The sequence below is a fragment of the Colius striatus genome, chromosome 17 (genome assembly GCF_028858725.1).
Source record: "Colius striatus isolate bColStr4 chromosome 17, bColStr4.1.hap1, whole genome shotgun sequence".
Lineage (NCBI taxonomy): Eukaryota > Metazoa > Chordata > Aves > Coliiformes > Coliidae > Colius > Colius striatus.
The window spans coordinates 14,281,093-14,301,441 of record NC_084775.1 but is presented as its reverse complement, the minus strand read 5'-3'; the positions used below and the strand labels follow the sequence as shown (position 1 = coordinate 14,301,441).

General features: G+C 41.9%; 1 protein-coding gene across 1 annotated transcript; it reads right to left on the bottom strand.

Moving 5' to 3' along the window:
- Positions 1-1,322: 1,322 nt before the first annotated feature.
- BCL7A (BAF chromatin remodeling complex subunit BCL7A) lies at positions 1,323-19,361 on the bottom strand. The gene is made up of 6 exons (XM_062009886.1): positions 19,112-19,361; positions 11,237-11,318; positions 8,298-8,394; positions 6,793-6,960; positions 3,992-4,113; positions 1,323-3,070 (listed from the first exon to the last, which is right to left on the bottom strand). Exons 1-6 carry the CDS (start codon positions 19,201-19,203, stop codon positions 2,999-3,001), a joined length of 633 nt encoding a protein of 210 aa, XP_061865870.1. The 5' UTR covers positions 19,204-19,361; the 3' UTR covers positions 1,323-2,998.
- Positions 19,362-20,349: the final 988 nt, after the last annotated feature.

Sequence of the window (20,349 nt, the reverse complement as noted above, 5' to 3'; positions counted from 1 at the left end):
ATTCCATCTCTCCTCCTGCTCCACGTCTCAATGCTTTCAATAAACCATTTTACAGTGAGTTCATAAAACAAGTTTCTGGTAGAGATAGGTCCAAGCCAAAAAAAAAAAAAAGCAAAACAAAAGCTGGATTTAGATCTGGTTTCAAACCTCAAGTTGATTTGAATTCCATGTTCTGGTTTGGTCCCATCTGTACTTTCTGGCATTAAAATGTGTTTAATCACATCCGTTGGCCCATAAATGTTATCAGGCACTTCAAAAAAAGACTAATAACAGTCTTATACACTATTTTGGATTTCTTCATACCAGATAATGTCAAAGTCTCTTCCCTTAGAGACTGACAATAACAGGTCTAAGGAACCCAAATCTATCTGCGTGTTCAGTTGTCTGTTGTCACTAGAATCTCTGGTTAAAAAACAAAGTTCTGAATGCATTCTGTATCAGCTGTAAATAAAGCATTACTATGTTAGAAAGAAAGCCACGAGGAATATGATTATGATGCCTTGTCTTGTGAGGCACAGAACCATGAACAGTTCTGAGCAGAAGCCATAGGAGAGAAAAGGAAGTTTATAATTAAACCTGACGATGTCAATAATGCCAATAAATGCTTCTATCTAATGAAAAATTTGAGGTATTTTTAGTGCTATTTATATATTTTATTTCTTCCTAAAGTACAGGAATTAAGTTCCTAAATGAAAAGTCTATTTACTCCCTTGGAAACGTCTACAAAATCAGAACTAAAAGCTTGCTGCGACGCACCCGAAGATAGGGGTCAGTAAACACGACTGCTTGTCGGAGGTGGCATCAGGTTTGTTTTGTTTTAGCATCAAAAACAACAACAAAGAGTTAGTAAAGCAAAAATAGTTTCAAAGTTTGAATCTCTTCTAGATTTGCCCATTTAATATATCAATAGAACTTCTCACAAAATATCACTTCAATCTGAATGCAATATACATACAAATCAGTCGTCATTGAGCAGTTACCCACATTTTAGGCATACACACAAGTCAATTTCTACCGTTTCATTGCATATATTGTGCAAACATAGTTTTTGGCTCCTCATTTCCTTATTTTCAGAACGTTAATGGACTTCATGATCAGACCAGAAATCCCACAAAAATAACTTATTAGGGAGCACACTGTTTTCATGAGTGATTTGCAATCAAATTTTATTCAGTTAAAATCCCAAAAGTTTTATTTCAACAGAAAGGAAAAGTTCTGAAACTTGAGTGTCACAGGTTCTCTGGAGTTCAATCCTACAAACAGCTTACGGAAGGTCAGTAATTGGCTCCCCTCTCCTCCCTCCCTCTGTTCCCTCCCCCCTGCTTCCCCCATTGTTTTTCATAATAAAGTGGTAATTGCAGATGCAATGCAGTAGTCTAAGTGCAAGCCATTTTCACTGTTGGAGAATTCCGAAATAAATAAGCTTAATGAAGAGCTGATTATGAAAATGCATCACCTGGAAGCAGGTTTGGGGTTTGCTTGGGTTTTTCATTTAAGAAAAAAAAAAAGTATTTACAGTTCTTAGCTTACAAACTCTATGCAACCATTTTCATAGCTGTGAGACTGGATTTTAAATTACAAGTTCCACCTCCCACACCAAGTGAAGACAGAGCAAGGGCCCGATCCAGCAACGTGTACATACACACGTGTGCACGTGCATGTGTGTCCTGAAGGGAGAAATCAGCGGTTCCTACCGACTCCAGTCATTTCTAACTAAGAGCTTGCCGTGGAAGTATAAATCCCATTGTAAGATCAGGCCCTTGTGACCTGATGCAGATGGTTCTGCACTTGTACGTGCCATAATTTGAAGGGAGCTGCACCTACTTAGTGCCTTTCGATCAAGTTTAGCGTAAGCACACTTCAACATAATGGAAAAACAAGGACTATCTCTAACCATGATGTAGGGACTATGGAAACAAGGCTTATTTACAAGACTTGCTGAAAGAAAAAAGAACAAGAGACCTCAAATGTGATGCTAACCTGGAACAGAAGTAAACACCATATAAAGAAACAGTACAATGAAATCCAGTTCAGTGAAAACACAATATCAAAAAAGACCAATTGAAAATAAGTTCACTGTGCATCAATCCCTTTGATCCTATTTATGTACATAGTGGAACTTTTCTGTAAAGCAAGTTGTACCCAGTACAGAGATCTGGACCTAACACCTAAGTATTTTTAACTGCTGTGTTATAGTATATATTCAGATCTGGACTATAAATGGTAGACAGATCTTGTTCACTTCTGATGAAGTTAAGTAGTTCGAAGACCAAATTTACAGTTGCGAATGCCATGCATTCAATAAAAGATCTCCACTATAGCTGCTAAAAGAAAATATCAAGCTCCTTTTTCTCCTTGGACTCCAAGAGTGAAAATGGCTTCCTGTATTGTTTTAAAAATTTAAGCACCAGGGATTTCAAAATTAAAAAACAAACCAAAAATCCCAAACAAAAAAGAAAGAAAGAGAGAAAAAAAGAAGAAAAGAAGAAAGCCTGACTACATGGCATGATACAAACATAGGCCACTGGCAAAGGAGACAGTTGCAAAACAACTTTTAAAAGTTAGCACTGTTTTCAGAACACAAGGCACGAAACAAAAGCAGACGTCACGCCAGAACAATGAACTTCACATGAAAGCTAATACCTGACCTGTACCATCCTTAAATATCTTACAATGTTAAATAGAGAAATGAAAAAAAAATACAGCAGCAACATAATTGTAATTTTGACTTTAGAAACAGTGCGTAGACCCCTCCTGAGTTGTTTACTCCAACCATTTCAGAGACAGTAACTTAAAAGTTCTCAATGTTTGTTTCACAGGAAAAAGTTTTCAGTGTCTGAGAAGTCAAACCTTTGTTAGGCTTTCTTGGATTTTTGCTTGGTAACTTGAAAAGTTAGGAGTTCTGTCCTCATCCAAGAGAAGATGCTTAAGTAAGGTTGTTCTATAATTAAGCCCACTGATGTACCTTACATAAAAACTGACCAGAAAAATCTATAGTCTAAATCTCTTCAACATTTTGTTGGGAAGCCTCTACTTTCATCTTTTTAGAAGGTGGCACTCCTTCAGAGTCCTTAATGAGGGGGAAAAGAAAAACAACCACGTTATCATTGTACTGAACTTCAGGCACCATAGACATTCAACAAAAGGTATGAACAAACTCCCTGATGCAACAAAGCATCCCTGGACGAGGATGATGTGACCAAGTGGATTTGCTTCCTGCAATCACTTCTCTACTTACATCTTACCTCGACATCTTTACGCTTGTTGTCATCTACAAAGGGCAAAACCCTAGTTCCTGGTTAAAAACCACAGTGAATGTTCCAAAGGAGAGCTTTGAGGCATGGTTATCCCAGACTTCCCTCAGCTCCACGCTTGAGCACAACCCACACCAAGTGCACACTGTAGCCAAAGCAATCGCTACAGGACAGAACACACAAGGTGCGTGCTGAAACAAGCCAAGCACACACAAGGAGAAACAGTGGACTGAGCAGTGCTCTGCCTGAGGATCGTGGTGTGAGGGGGACAACTGCAAGAATGATGCCTTTCACCCACTCACATGGATAGTTTCAGTATAATGGGGAGTAAACACTCAAACATCTCATCCACTGAATCCATGAAAATTAACTTTCCTAACTGATGTAGGCCTTTGTTTTTATACAAGGTATTTTACTTCTGAACGGTCCTCAAAGGAGACTGTCCAGCCCCTTAGGTCCAGTATTCCCTTACAAAACTAACACAGGTTTAGGAAACTGAAAAGTCAATCAGACCAACCTAGTCTTGTTGTTCAAATTATGTGAAATGCAGAAAGCTGATCAAATCAACCACAAAACCAGACAGACGTACACCTCATACCCTACAGCTGCTTCACTGTCCTCACCTTTGGAAATCAGTCTAACTACACAACTGGCCTCTTCCTTTTTTGGGGGGGGAGGGGGCTAAAAATTACTCTTTTCCAAATTCCAACCAATCAGGCTTTTGAGTTTCAAGTTACCTGAGAGTTTTTAGATGCCTCTGTAATTATATCGTTTTCCCCAGAGGACTGAATTTCTGCTTTCTCTGAACTATTCATGGAATTTTCCATTGAAGACTGTGAATTCTGTTCATCAGACGTATCTGAAATTGCAAGGCATGATTGTAAACAAACACATGAAAGCATTCAACGGGAGTTCTTAGGATGTCTTCTATTAGCAACATGCCAAACATATCCATTTCACCCACGTGTAAACATTGACGATAACATACCTAACAACTGTATGAATGAGTGAAGTTCAAACTGCAGCGCCACAACCACTGGCTGCTGGCAGATGCTGCCAGCACGACACAATGCTGCAGTCAGTCCGTAGAGGGAGCTAAGCTCCCACACACCCTGGCACAGCCCCGTGTCCATGCTATCGGCAAGCAAAGCTGAACACTGAATTTTTGTAAAGGGATTGAATGCAAGAAAACTTTGCTTTAAATCAGTATTAAAAGGCAATTGCTTTTTGTAGCCAACTTCTGATAACGAACAGATCTAAAACTGCAACTAAAGAGAGAAAACAGTTGCCTGAATCAAAATTCACCCATATATTTAAACTCCTTTTTTCCTCAATACTGCTTTTAAGATAAGATTTTAAAATTCAGCCTTAACCATTAAAGCTGTAGAACTTTCAATTCTGGTGCACACTTGTAGAGGAGTCTTCCAGCTTGTAATACCTCTTACCCACTTCCAATTTTACTGAGGCTCTTTTTGTTTGATTTTTTAAACCCTTCTCTCAAAGCAAGACTTAGAGAGGACTCAGGGTTAAAGGTCCCAGAAGGGATAGACTGTCAGTTACATTTCCTTCAGTGTCTATACCATAAGCAGCATAGGGACTGGAACCCTTCTTTCCTTCAGCTCATTTCAAAATCCTTTCTGACTTAATGAATTAGGGCCCTGACTCAAGAAACATGTGAATTTATTCTAGATGAAGAGAATTGCAAGACCAGAGAGATTTTTAGACAACTTTGGTTAAACGAAGATGACACAACCAGCAAGTAATGGGTACTTTTGTGGTGTATAAAAGGCACCACAAGCCTTTTTGAAAGTTCCTCTGACTGAATTCAGGACAAGGTGACGCCTGTGATGAGCAGTCTCAAAGATCAAACTCAGCAAATTTGGACAGAATCATCTTCCTTTCCACGTCTCACCAGAAAAGCATGTTCATGCTGATAAAGAAACAAGTCCCAGGGGTCAGAATGAACTTCCAATTTCAATTTCTGATGTGTCTGTTGCAACTTGAGCTCGGGAGCACTCTGATGTGCCCATCTCCCCATGACAAAAACACACCTAAAGCAGCTTTCATAGCTGTTGTGTTCTCCAGTTGCTTCTGACAGCTACCACTCGTACTGCTGCTGACCTTTGGGCAAGTGGATGCATATTTCAAACTGCCAAGCTCCTCCTATGCCTGCAATGGCTTGTTTACACAGCAAAATGTTTTGAGTGCACCCGTGTTCTTTAAGAAGCTCCCATTAGGAGTTTCTGACCACCCAAACTGTCCCCTGGCTTCATGGAACCTCCCTGACTTCAGTGTAGTAACTTAGAGCCAGTACAAGGTCTTTAACCCCATCCAGCTGAACAATGCCACAATTTCAGGGGTTTGAGTGATCACAACATTGTGGTAGATAAAGAATTATTTAATGGTTTTTAAACACTGCATATAACCAATAGAAAAACCCCACATTAATAACAGGTAATTTTTGCCATTACTCCTCCCTTTCATTTTACAGTAACTGGCTCTGGAACTAATCCAGAGAATTTGGCATGGTTCTCCCTGAACCTAAATTTAGTCAGGGGAGCATGTGTGCTATGTAACAACTTCACACAAGCAGGTTCAGACAATATTGGACCTAGGAGCAAATCCTTACTGTTTAACATGACTGAATATGCTAGTTGAGATTTTCTTTGAAGGATTTACCTGGAGATGATTCAGTTGTCAAAACATGAACCACAACTAACAATGACAACATGTAACATACTTAACCATTCTGGTAGCACCAAGATAAAAAGCTCTAATTTTAAATTGGTTAGTGGATCTACTGAGCCAAGAACTAAATCAGGAGGACACAATTTAATTGCTTTGCTATGAGAAGAATTCTGTAACCAAGTAATTAGAATGGTGTTAAGGATATATTTTATCTGTTATAACAGGATAAAGAAAGTTACCTTCTCAAAAGTACAGAGAATGTTTCAATTACTCAAAACAGTGTGAAGTTTAGAACAAGCTCTGAACCCACATGGATCTTAAATCTGTGCACAACTGCAGCACAATCTTGAAAAGCTTTTAGAAAATTGGCACAGAAATCAGAGCTAACTCTTGATTGAACAGCTAGCAGGGTTAAGGGGAAAAAAAAAAAGAACACTTAAAGTTTACACAATTAATCCCAAAGTATCTCACCTTTATGTTATTTTCACACTAGATAATGACTGGATCTACAGAAGTAACACTTCCCAGGGTTTCTGTGATTACATGGTAGCTGCCATCTTAAAGAATTGATTTTAAATTATTTCTAAGACTGAGATTATGACAACAACAAACCAACTGTTTCGTTTGTTTCCTCTCTGAATAGACCTTGAATGTCAATCTGACCTCTCCAGTTGTGTGGAAGGACCACTGGTAGGCCAGAGAAATTACAGCCCATTTTCACACCAAGGCTGAGAATTCAGAAACCACCTACTTCTTGTTATTATTCAGTTCTTAAAAAGTATACAAAAAAGAGGATATACTACAAGACAGTACTTTTTCTTTGGCTTTGAAGATGGGCTTTTCAGCTTACCTTCTGAACCAGGCTGCTCCTTTGCTTCTGTCTGAGTTTCATCAGACTTTACTTCAGTGCCGTCTGCTTGTGTTGCCAAGTTCTGTTCTGGTGCTGGACTTGAATTACTGCTGTTCTCTTGTTTTATTGGAGAAGCATCAGCTATTGAACTCTGGTTGCTATTGTCATCTGTTAACAGAAAAGTTAAAAACAAGAAATCTAATGTGGCAAGATAAAAAACACATCTTGATTCTTCTATATTATTCCAGTGTTATTGCCTGTTGACACATGACATAGTGCAACTTGTTGGGGATCAAGTACAAGCAGACTAAGACTATATCTAATTTTTTTGCTACATCACCACAATTTTTGCTCTGGCAGCTTATGCTGTAAAACAGCTCTAATTAATATCACACATAAACACCAAGAATGTTTTACTCGGGTCTCATCCAAAAGAGATGAGATGCAACATGAGTAAAACAGATCAACAGAAGACAGTCTCATTTTGTAGTTGTGTAACACAGGGCTAATCAGGTGTTAATGGTGCAGATTTACAAATACCCATTACTGTAACTTTCAGATGAGAACAGTTTTTGAAGTATGCCCTGAAGGTCAAAAAGAACCCCAGAACCACTCCCCATGCCCCACAACAAAATACCTTCCAAGTAAACTCTTGTCCCAATACCAAAAGTTTCAAAGTGATAATTGTCCAGAATAATCTCTAGCCTACAAAAACTTGGATCACAGTTAACTTTCTGCACCATAGATCATGTTTCTGTAGTTAACAGGAAATATTCTGCCTGTACCCTCTTCCTGTTAAAACCAACGATGGTGGTTTAAGTATCTCAGCTAATACTTTATGGACAGCAGTAGGGTGCAACTTCCTGTAATCTTTAAGACTAATGAGTAACTGAGAAGGAAGCTCTAACTGAGAAGGAAGCTCCTGCTCCCTAAAGAAAACTAACCCAGTAAAACACTGTTAGTTAAAATACCAGCATGTAAGTCAATCTACCTCCCTCTGCATCTGTACAATTGTTATATTCAAAGGACTTTGCAAAAACATAACTGGTGATGGGATCGTTTCTTTTCAGAGTAGCTTGAAGACAGATCAGATTGAGTTTATCATGAAATTATACAGTATGGCTTAAAACCACGAGTGATAGATGATAAAAAAGCAAGTAGTATGTTCACCTCATGGATGGGAGAAACGAGACTTAAGAGAATTAAATGACCTGACCAAGGCAATACAAATGCAAATAAAACTGAAAAAAGTGATGCCCTCCTATCAGCTCAACTAGTGCTGCACTCTCAGCCATAACTGTTATCCAAACACCTATGGCATTTAAACAACTGTTAGTACATCCACACAAGAGAAGTCCAAGGTACCAAGTAAATATCTGATGGTGTTCTCATTTTGACTTAAACACTGCTGTCCATACCTCTGAGCAATGTGGAATTTGACATTGTTAGGTTATACTTCCACAGCAGTGTAACAGGATAACTGGGGCTGACCTTCTCCCACTCACCATGCATGTCCATCATCCCTGGAGAGGAGCTGTTCTCTGGAGTGGTCACTTCAGAGCCACATTTTTCATCTTTGCCTTTTTTCTTATTCTTATTTTTCTGAAAAAAACAAAAGGTACCACAAACAAATGAGCCTATTGCCATGAAGAGAAATCCATAAAACACTTCCCACTCATTACTTCTGTAAGCATCTCTCTCCATTGCAAGTGAGAAATAAAGGCAACGGAGTAACAACTGACACTCTCAATAATGCATTAGTCCCAGTAACTGCAGGGTTGTTTTTCTACTTGTATTCTCCATGACACAAAGCACAGGATATATAGGTCTTTATCCCAAAATTCTAGTAACAGCAAAAATATGTTTTTCCATCTTCAAACAACTGCACAGTTCTTGTAAAGAGTACAAAAGTTGGCAATAATACCCTTTTCCTTTCATAAGAGAAAGCTTGTAGAATACCCCTAGACAATGCATGGACAACAGGAATGATAAAAGATCTAGAATTTTAACACTGAAGAGACAGCTTTTTACCTCTTTCTGCAGAGAACTCCTCCTTCTCTACAACTAATGCTGTTTCTTCATTAAAACTAAAAGATGGATTAAGAAAAAACAGATTGGCCTAGAACAAAGAGCACAAGCCAGATGGTCCTACATGAACAATGGGTCACAACATGCTCATGACCCAACAACAGTACAGACTGTAAGCATCAAAACAAAGGAAGAGAGACAGTGGCATCCATCACGTGGAAAGTCTGCTAAGGGATGCAGCATTTTCAATTAAGAGGTGACGTAATCAGCCTCACAGGAGAAAGAGCAGCTGCACTGCTTTTGGAGGATCCTGCTTGCCTGCTGAGAAGACAATTAAAAGCCTGGCTCTTGGACTTCTTTACTTTTGCAAAATGGAAGTTGAGAGGGGACAAAAGTCTCTTTCAGGTTTGGTTGTTGGGTTTCTTTCCAAGGTAAAAGGGACACTTCTGCCACAAGGGAAATAGTGAAACACGACTGTGGGCAATTCCAGCTGGAAAGGTTTTTTGAGAAAGGTTCACCCATCAATGTGGTGAGGTTCTACAACAGCCTCCCAAAACTAGGATGAAATAGCCTAGCTAATTCTAGTGCAAAGATACATCAGTGCCTTAGGAACAACATGTGATGGGAGGAAGTAATCTAATCTGTGCTCACTAAAATCAAAGACAACTTCCTTTTGGAACGTGAAGCAGTAAAAAAGATCCTTTTCTCCAATTCAAGTAAAAAAGCAAGTATATTGTCTGCTCCTTCACAGGTGGATGAAATCAAATGCAAAAGGATGTTCACAACAAAATTAAATAGCCAAGAGGACTCCTACCTGATACTTCATGTTAGAATAGATGCACTTGTTTTAACTGTGAGAACTTCCAGAGCAAAGAGATAGAAACCTTACAACATCACACCTGCAGAAACTGCAGCTGCACAACAGCCTCTACTTGTAATGAACAGAATGTGACTTGTAGGACACTACAGTGACTGATCTTGAACTCAAGTATCCCAATTTCAGCAAATCTGAAGCCTAAACCTAAAGATGATGGCTCAAAAAAATACAGTTAAACTCAGCACACAGAGGTAGTTATATAAGGCCATTCTTCTTAACTGAGAATCTGACTGCAGGTACCAATCACCTTGAAAACTCACCCAGAAACTTACCAGAAATTCTCTTTTAAAGTTCTATGGTACTCATCATGCTGGCACAGCTTAATTGCAGGAAAACAATGTGCAAAAGCTGTGAGCCTAAGTATCCTAAATCTCACGCTCTTTCTCACACATAGATAGCACAGCTTTCCCTCTCTTTGTATTCTGAATAATAAAATGAAGACCAAACATTTGACAACTGGAAAGAATGAACAAGTTTCTGTAAAGGGTCTTCAGTTCACAAAGGGTTACTTCTCAGAGATGCTGTTCAAGCACTGGAAGAATACAAGAACCTTACCACAGCTCTGACAGCCACGGAAATCTGTGGTACAACCAAAGGTACAGAAAGAAACAAGTTCAGTTAAAACAACACTAATCAAAAATAGGTCTTGAATCTGGACTTTGAGTAAGATAAGATCACGACACTGTCTTCTCTGAAAATCCATCATTTTACACATTTATTAGCACAGTAATTTCTTTTTAGATAAGTCTTAATTCCTATTTCAAATAAAGTCAAAAACCCCACGTGACAGGCCAGGTAAGGAGTACTGAACTTAGGGTATCCATTCTGCTGTATCAGTAATTTACTGTGGTACAGTGGATGAGTTTTCTCTCTATAACAATATTTCCATTTGTAAAATGAGAGCAATGTTCATTTTGAAAAAAACTATTTGTGAGCCCTATCAACTTTGATGTTTACACCTTTTTTTGTGCCACATCATTGTGGCACAGCACATGAACAGTGCACACCAGGAATGTAAACAAGATGCATGCACACACATTGCCATAGAAGCATGTTTGCTATACTGCATGGGCTGGACATCCTAATACAGTCCAGTGTTTTGCACCTATTTTTGTGTAAAGCAGCAGTGATGCACAGATGGAATACGTTCTTCCCACTGTTCCAAACAAGCTACTTTCCTTTAAAGCATCAGGCAGAATAGAGGGGGAAAGCAGTCGATGCCTTAGCTTCCCCTCCCCACCTACCAATTATTATGTGAGAGAATGGTTTCAAAAATCAGTTTCAAGCCAAATGGTTCAACAGTTATCAGAGAATTGATCCAAGCTGACTCTGGAAAGATTGCTACTCACTGAACCATCACCATCACTTTCTGTAGAGATCAACGATTTCCCTAGAGCTCTTCCACACAAGTGCTTGCAAGACCCACATCAGTCTCAGCTTAAAAGACTCAGAGAACAAGGAGCATTTTTCTTTCAACCTTCCCTAAACATGAGTGTCTACATCTTAAAAAAACAAACAAGAGATCTGCAAGATACTTACATCATCGACTTTAGGCTCTGTTACTGGTACCCATTTGTAAATCCTTAGGGATGTGTCGCCAACTGTCACCCACTTCTTCTCCCTATAAAATTACAATGCAGGAGAAGTTAAACTTGGATTCAAAAGAAAGTGATCTACTATTGTAAGTTGTCAAGGATTTAAATAGGCTATTAAGCAGGATGATCTCTATTACATGGTCTTTAGCACTGCATTGTGCAAATTGTTCTTTGCATTTCAAAAACTTGTTAGAGCACTGCTAACCTCCAGATTTCTCAGGGCTGTTACTTGACTAAGTGAATAACTGCAGTAGCAGTAATAAGATCTGGATTGAAGATACAGTTAAGAAGAATAGCTATTGAAAATGCAGATTTAATGCCTACAATTTTCACTTAAGTTTCTAGACAGCAGAGAGGCTTTAAACAGACCAGTGTGTTTTGATTGTAATGAAGCTGTTTAATGGTATTAGAAATCTAAATGCGTTTTGACCATCTGAGGTTTGGTTTGGGGTAGAAATTTGCTGCTAGCAATTTAACATTCACTCAACACTCCTGTCAGTCAGCTCTGAAATCCTACCCTTAGAACTAACAGCCTCGCTGGTAACAATATGTGCCGTGATGCAGTATTCAGACTCTGGTGAGCCTAGCTCTTTTGGAAAAAGAAAGGCTGAGGCTATCAGAGAGGGAAAAAGCAGAACCTACAGCACTCTGTGCAGACCCCTGCCAGCCAGCCATGAAGTCATGACATTGACAAACTGTGAAGGAAATTTGGCTGGAGGGTGTCACACAGAGCGAGGAGATGGAAAGGATGCTGAACGCTTAGTTAAGGGACGAATTCCTTGAGCTCTTTACATCAGAATATTCAAAGAAGGTCCACGATGCCAGAGAAATTTCATCACATTTCTGTGATCAGTTTTCAGGTCACAGATTACCACTGCTGGTTCCTGGGTTTGTAATGTGGCTCTGCAAATGGATCGATTAAAAGTTAACAACAAAGACCAATTCCATTAAATATTCAGGAACATCTGAAATTAATTTGGCATGAGATCTCAAGCATCTTTCTGTTTAAAAAGCACACTAAGTAATAGGTTGGGGATCCAGGTATAGATTTTTTCTTTTTCTTTAAAAAAATATGTTCTTTGCAGGATGGGAGAAGCTGGATGTGACTCCAAACATATATATGTAACAGCTCCATTTTTAGAAAGGGTTTCCAGAATCAAAAGTAGCCACATTGTACAAATGCCACAAACATCCTCCTGACTATTTGTTTTAGCTACTAAAGCCAATCTTACTTGCTTTCCCCTTAGAGACACTTTCCTGCTAAAAAAAAAATAGGCTATATCTAGCAATTTGGTAAGTTTGGGATCTGTCCACAAGGATATTTTAATTGAAGTACGGGACTATTTCAGATTCGTTTCTTTCCCACTGCTCTTCGTGCAGCACAGTTTTTCCTCAATATGTTTAGATACACCCAATTGAGTATGCTGGATGGCTAAAGTATGTCAAAACCCAATTTGACAGTAATTTGGAGCTCTACTGCTAGATGTGATAAAAATGACAGTGGAGATGAGGGCATGTCAATAATGAGCATACTTAATTGTGAAGAGATGATCATGACAGAATTTCTTTCTTTTAAGAATACAAGACAAACTCAACTTATTTCTACTTTGGAAAACCTCTGAAATTATGGTAATCAAACCAGCTGGGGTTTTGCTTTGGGTATGGGGAGAGGTGAATAAATGCTTTAAAAATATATATATATCAAGATTTTAGTCTTTTCCTACAGCAAAATATTACTTAGAGATGCTGCACTGGAAAACCAAAAGTTCAAGATACCTGTTAGCATCTCAAAGCAGCCTCACACAGCATCTTCACTGGACAGACTGTAGAACACAGGAGGAAACCTATATTAGTAACTTTTTCCTTCTAGTATTAAAGTTAGCCCTGACATTTTAATTATTTTGAGCTTCTTAAGTACCCTCAGCTATAGGGATTTTTATTTTTACTGAGTTCAATAAACAGTAATTCAGAAAACAACGGGAATAAGGATATTTTATGATGGAAGTACACCAACATCCCAGTCCTGCAAACACTCATTGCTAAAAAGAAAACCCATCATCACACTGCTATTATTCAAATATTTCACATGTGTAAGCATTTACAGTATTGAAGGTTTAAGACCATATAAATATTAGTAAGAAAAAAAAGAGACAATCTCCCCTGAAACTCAGTAAAATCATCGGCAGCACAAATACAAATTCATTGACAAAGAGACGTAATGACTTTCAGACATTTAAGATCAACAGGGTAAAATACTTTCAGGATTTCAGATGTTTATGGCAAATAAAGCTTTGAATGTTATCAGTAACACTTAACTGCCTTTCCACTTCAAAACAAAAACCAACCAACCAAGCAAAACAAAAAACCCTAAACCCCCAAAACCACTTCTGCTCTGAACACTTGCTTTTTATCTTTTGTGCAAAGACACCAACACTGAGGAAGCTGATCAGGGACTTGTCTTTTAACTTAGTTAGAAATGACAATTTACTGATGCTGCCCAGAACAGTAACTTTGCTAAATGCTGCACCAACTACAAAGTATGCTTGCTGAACAAAGGCCAGAGTAGGAACGAGGAATTCATGAACTCCCATGCTCACCTCATTGTGAAAACTTAAGTAGTTTCTCCACCTGTTTTCTTGTCTACAAAACGGATCTGCTGTTGAACCCACTCATCCCAAGACCCTCACCAGAATACCTTGATTCCACCTTTGATCTCATTATTGACTGGTGGATTGGAAAAGGTGGTTGATGGAACTCTTTCAGGCTGAAAATGTGGCAATTATCAACTTAACTTGCCCATGTCTAGCTGACAATCTCCACAGCTTTTTAAAAATAAAGCATTTTCTCTGGTTTGAGACTTCTCCTGATTGTCCAAAAATGACTCAGGAGCAACAACACCGGAAAGGGGCAAAATGTAAAATACACACAATAACGCTTTTCCTTTAATCTTCCACACTTCAAAGTATCTATGTGTTTTAGTTATAGCAAATTCAGAAAGTAATCAATATAACAGCAACAAACCCTTACATTCATCTCAAATTGCATTAAAGTGTTTTAAAATTCTGAACCATATCTGCACAGCATTTAAAGGACAGCCAAGGATACGTAGGGTAAGCATTAGTATCAACAGTTCTTTAGTGCCTATGCCTGAGGCATACTAATATCCTAGAACTTACATAATTAGATACTCAATTCCCCATTCTAAATAGCCCAAGACTCTTAAATACATTTATATTTTGTATATTAACACTAAAGGTCCAAAGATGAGTATCAAATGCCACGTATAAAAGTAATATACCTGTGAGCAAACACATCAGTGTATATTACACTTATACATAAAGTATTAAGGCAGCTTCTGCAGCAGAAATGAGTGCTAGCAACATTTGATGGCAGACACAGAAAGCCTTTACTGCCAATACGTTATCATTCAAGGGAAGGCTTTCACACTTGTATGGCCTTTTACCGTGACTATCATTCATCACAGGGATCTGTATTGACACAAGGATGTGCTCCCACATACCCCATCTTCTGTTGATGATCACGAAGTGACGTCATAATGCTGAATTTATCACATCACACTCACTTGCATTGCAACAGAGTTTGGTGAAAATCACAGAATTATGACCTCCCTGTGGGATCAAGCAAAGGAGAAAGGGGAATGGGAAAGAAAATGCCATTATTATACACAAAAAGTGCTGTCAGATGCACAAAAAAAATAGAAGAGAGATTTGTTGAAACACGGGCTTGCTTTTCAGAGCACACCCATTGCCACGGAGATGTTTGTCTAGTGACCAACATCAAGCAGACCCAAAGATACATGGTGTCTCTTGACCACACTGCAAATATAATAAAATACCATGTAGCATGAATGGACAAAGACTAATGGTTAAGGACAGCTTCTCTCCCAGTTTATCTAAATGTGGTGCATCAAGTTACAGTTCCCTTTAACTTGGACAGGCCAGCATGTTTTTAAGCAAGTGCTACTAGGTTCCCCTCTGCAACAAGCACTTTTTCTTACAGGACAGAGAAACGTGGCTTAGGCATGACAAAACTCTACCTTTTAACATACACTCAACTTCCACTGAAGTCAGAGAGCATATCCTGGCTCAAAAACAAAGCAGCATGAGCCAGAAAAAAAAGTATGGCAAGTCAAGCATGACAACAGCGTGTTTTGGCCACTACAGTGCTTCAGTACAGTTCCTGCAGATACACTGGGTATTTTTATTTCAACTGCCACTACTTGAACTACAATCTTAGCAGGAAATCAAACACAGGCAATGCAGCCAGACTAAACTAGCACGGCAATCTGGTAGTAGCAGTCTTTTTCCAAAGACATCACTCTAAGAAGTTCTATGTCATAGCTGCTTTTCAGAGTGAAAGCCTATTTTAAGAAGGAAGCAAGAGCAGCAAAATCTGCAGAAGCTCAGTCTCAGAGCATTACATACCACACAAAAATATTTTAGCAAGTCTTGAATGGAGACAGTGAGCTGAAAAGCTACAGCAGCATGGTCTAGAAATTCCTCTCCAACAAGGCACAGTTATTGATCCCAAAACAATGGTACTGGGTAACACTGCCCATGGTGACTTTGCTCCTCAAATTTATACGACATGCTTTGTTTTAAGGCACATCCTATCTGCCTTCACAGCCAATTCCACGCCATAATAAACACACAGCACTTTCTTTAAGTACTTTTATCAGTTGTCCCGGTTCACCTTTTCCTCATAACGTACTATCACTCTCCCTAGATCAGGGCTTTGATGGGGCAGAAAAAGGTCAGAGCACTTCTGCAAAGATGCTGCAATTCAAAGACAAGGCAAGTTCTCTAAATCAAGGTGCTTGTCTCCATCAGCCATGCCATACCTCATCCTTAAATGCACCTTTGTCCAAAAGCTCAGCAGTGCTACACACCCACGCAAATTACTTCACTGCCCTCCAAGACATCCTACCACCTTACACTTGCCTCCAGCCCATCACCTGTGTTTTACAAAATGTTTGCATTTTCCTTCATTTAATACATTGGAATTTTCTAAAACAAGAGTGTTTCCAGTATTTTTCTAATGCTGTTTGAAGCTACAACAGTTTTTGCCTCTCTCTTTCCGAGAACTCCTTTACAATCTACACACACCCATCAATCTTTAAAGACCAAACCAAATCCTGGGCTTTTCACAGTTCATTTAGATAAACTTATCTCAGGTTATTTTTTTTTAAATGGAATAAAAGAAAAATCATAACGTTAAAAAATACTGGAACTGGCCCCTTAGCCATGGAAATGTAACGTTTCTGCCACACAAACACAACACAGCCATGTATTCTGTAAGACACGTGCTATGTGTTTTCTGAAACAGATGTTCATTCATGAGAGTAGTTTAAACAAAGGAGATATGACTACATTAATCTCAAGATAAAAACGTAACAACTTCACTGTTTACTACTAAGTTCCAGTAATACCAGAAGTGCCGGGCGCTCTACAAACACACACGAAGATAGGGCACCTGCATCAAAGGGCTCACTGTCTAAGAAAGAACACTCATTTTCTAAGGAACAAAGTCTGCACTCATGGAAATTGCTTTCCAACAGGCACATTCATGGATGTGGCAGTACAGGCATTCAGTAACACTACACAGCGAAGCTGCTGCACACCTTTGCAGACTGATAAAGCTTTGGGCAGCACACACCAGAGCCTGCTCAGAAGAGCGTACAGCTCGGTCTGCCTCTCTGCTCACCCTCAGCACGCTGTGCTCCAAGTCTCAGAAAACTCTGTTCTCTGCAACGTTAGACTCAAGGTATTTTAATCTTCAGCGGCTGCATTTCCACAGAAGAGCTGTGGATGGCAACAAATTGCTCCTATTATGCAAATGAAGCTGCACACTTGGAAATTGCCTATGTGGCTGTTCTGAAGATGCAGGAATTGCCAATGTGTAAAGTTCAATTTAACAAGCCAAGTCTTCTCAAAGCATTTAAAACCCCAAGACACAGCATCTCTTTTGCTAATTTCCCACCGTGCTTCACTTGGATTTGGGGGGAGGGGGGAACCATGAGATTTACCTTCAAATTAGGATTCCTTTAAGATAATAAGAAATGGCTGAGGTAAATACTTCTGAGATGCACACCCACAAAAAAAGTCTGACATTAATCAAAAGAATTCTGCATGATTCTGTACAGAAGCCCTTGAAAACAAGTTGTCTCTCAGGAGGGTTAAAATGTACAAAAATCTATTTATACTGTAAGATTCCTGTTTGACAGAGGAAGCCATAGCAACTGACATGATGGCAGAGAACCCTTGCCAAGAGAAAAAACAACAATTACACATTTTGTTGAATGGCCAGGCTTCTGCCTCTACTCCTCACTGAAATCCACCAACTAGGACTCAGAGGAAGCACGCTGCACTCGTGAATGAAATACCTACAAAGTAGTTCCACGCATCCAACAACTCTCCCGTTGGAATAGAAGTCCTGTCACACCACCACACATTGTTCTGACCCCTTTGGAGATAACCCAGCAGTCAGCAAACAGCACTTAAAAACAACACATAGAAGAGTGTTCCTGAAACCACCCTACAGCGCTGGCTGGGCTGCTCTGCCTCCCTGCACAATGGCTGAATTCTTTGAAATCCCCATCTCGTGCCCTGCGTTATTGGACACGCGTCCAGACTCTTTGTCCGGCCCGAGCCAACGGGCCCATTCATGTGCTCAAGGCCATTTAAAACGCAACAATCCTTTTCACCCCAATAACAAACACGTTTCCTTCTGTTATTTCGCTCTTCTTTTAATGAAAGCAACTGTGGATGGCAATACAAGCGCCCCCTTATTTTACCAAGTTCGCAACAGCAGAGTTATCCAGACTAACGCTAATCCAAGGGAGCTCCCTGTGGATTTCAGGTGTTTAAAGAAAGTACAAGATACACACACAAAGACTATTGAACAGTCAACTTGCTGGAAGAAAAGAGACTCGCTCTCAAGCCGCACTGGCACTGCTCTTTATCCCACCCAAGACCCCCGGCCCCACTCTGCAGAACATCGCAGCGACTGTTTTGCTGTATTGTTTAAACACCTCGTGTTGTTTTTTCCTAACAAAAGCAGAAAATAGAGACAAAAGCGGGAAAATGCCAAAAACACGTTCAAGGCCTAACAAAAGGGAAATACTTCGCTAGGGGTACAACCTTTAATTGTATCATTTAAAACAAATTCCAGCGACAATTACACGCTGCGCTCGGGATTTACAACCACCTGAGCGTCCGCTGACGATCCCGCTCGGGTTTGCTGCGCTTACGTGCAAACCTCGGCAACTTGAACGGCAAGGTAAATAAATACATGTGTAATACTGAAAGAAAACCTTCTTGCGCGCTTCACAGGGACATTTTTAATGCTTTTCTTTTTACAGAAATACTTCTTCGAGCTTTAGTTTCACACACACTTGGCAGGAGAGCGTCCCCAGGCCCGCTCCCCGGGCCCTTTGTAGGGGAGGGCGGCGGGAGGAGCCCGGCCCGCTCCGCCACTCGCCCGCCCGCCCGCCCCGTCGCCGCCTGGCCCGGCCCAGGATCCGCCGTGCGGCGGGCTGGGGTCGTTGGGGAGCGGCGGGGGTCGTGGGAGAGGGGGCTCGGCCGCACAATGGAGCCGCCTCTCGCCCTCACACGCCGCTGCCGCCGCCTTCATGTGACTCGCAAGAGCGAAATGGCTTCTGGGTGCCGCCGGCTCCCCGCCCCCCGCGGCCGCCCGGCGAGCTTCGGCCCCGTGAGGGGACGGCGCGGGGGGCGCGGGGAGGGGGGCGCGCAGGAAGGGGGGGCGGGCGCGGGGTCCCGGCGCGGCGCGGCCCGCTCACCATTTGCGCACTTTCTCGATGGCCGCCATCACCCGTTTGATATCATCCTTCGCCCGGCTCCGGGTCTCGGCCCGCACCGACCGGCCCGACATACTGCTGGGGGAGGGGGGGGACGGGGGACGGCAGCGGCCTCAGCGGGGAATGTGGCGCTGCTCGCGGCGTCCGTCGGTCCGTCCGTCCGTCCGCCCGCCCGCACAATGCTCCCTCGGCTTGGCTCGGCTCGGCTCGGCGCGCCTCGGCTCCGCCCGCCCGCCGGGGCCCGCGCACTGCGCACGCGCCCCGCGCCGCCGCCGGCAGCCCGCGCGCGCGGCGGGGCCGACGCGGGGGGGGGGCAGCGCGGGAAAGGGCCGGCGCGCGGGACGGGCGCCGTGAGGGGACGGCGAGGGGCGGCAACGCGGAGCCGGGCGCCGGGGTCTCGTCGAGGGGCAGGAAGAAGAGTGAGGGCGGGGGAAGGAAGAGGCCGGGGGAAACCCGGACGCCTGGCCCCGAGGCTGCCCGCGGCGCTCACAAACCGGCGGAGCCCGCCGAGGAGCTGCCTGAGGGCGGCCGGCGGGGCCTCCCGCAGGAGAGGTGCCCATGCGAGGCGGAGCTCGACCCCGCGGCTCGCACTTGCCCCTTCCCCCGGCATTGCTCGGGCTGTGCGGGTAGGAAGCGGCTCTCCCTGTGACGGGCACCGGCCACTCGCCCTGCTCGCCCTCAGCTCGGCGCGGGGATGCCGGAGCACAGCCCCGCTCCCGGGCAGCCGGCTGGCGCCTGACGACCCCGGCCAGCCCTTATCCGCCTTCCTGTGACACTGCAGCCCTGGAGCGTGGGCATCGGCAACGCAAAACATCTGCCTTGTCAAAGCGTCTCCTGTCACGTATCCAGCGTGCTCTGGTCACTGGCACCCAGCGCACACCATGCTGTTTGTGCTGATTGTACGAGCACCGATGCTTTCAGCAGTACCTGACAGCGAGCTCCGTTTAAACAACGTTGCCGCGGAAAGGAACGCTTCTGAAGGGCCTACGTTATTATTCAAATTGATGCTGAGGACGATGTAAAGAAGGAAGCCTGTTCAACAGCACTTCACTGATCTTTCTGCAGCAACTTCTGTCAGCCTCATTACGCTGTTTATACAAACACATTAAGATGCCATCCCATTGGTATTAAACTACTAATTGGAACTGCTATTTTCAGAAAGAAAAAGTAAGTTCTAAAGGCCAAAATGGGAACCTGGTTTTAGTGTGTATCACACACCA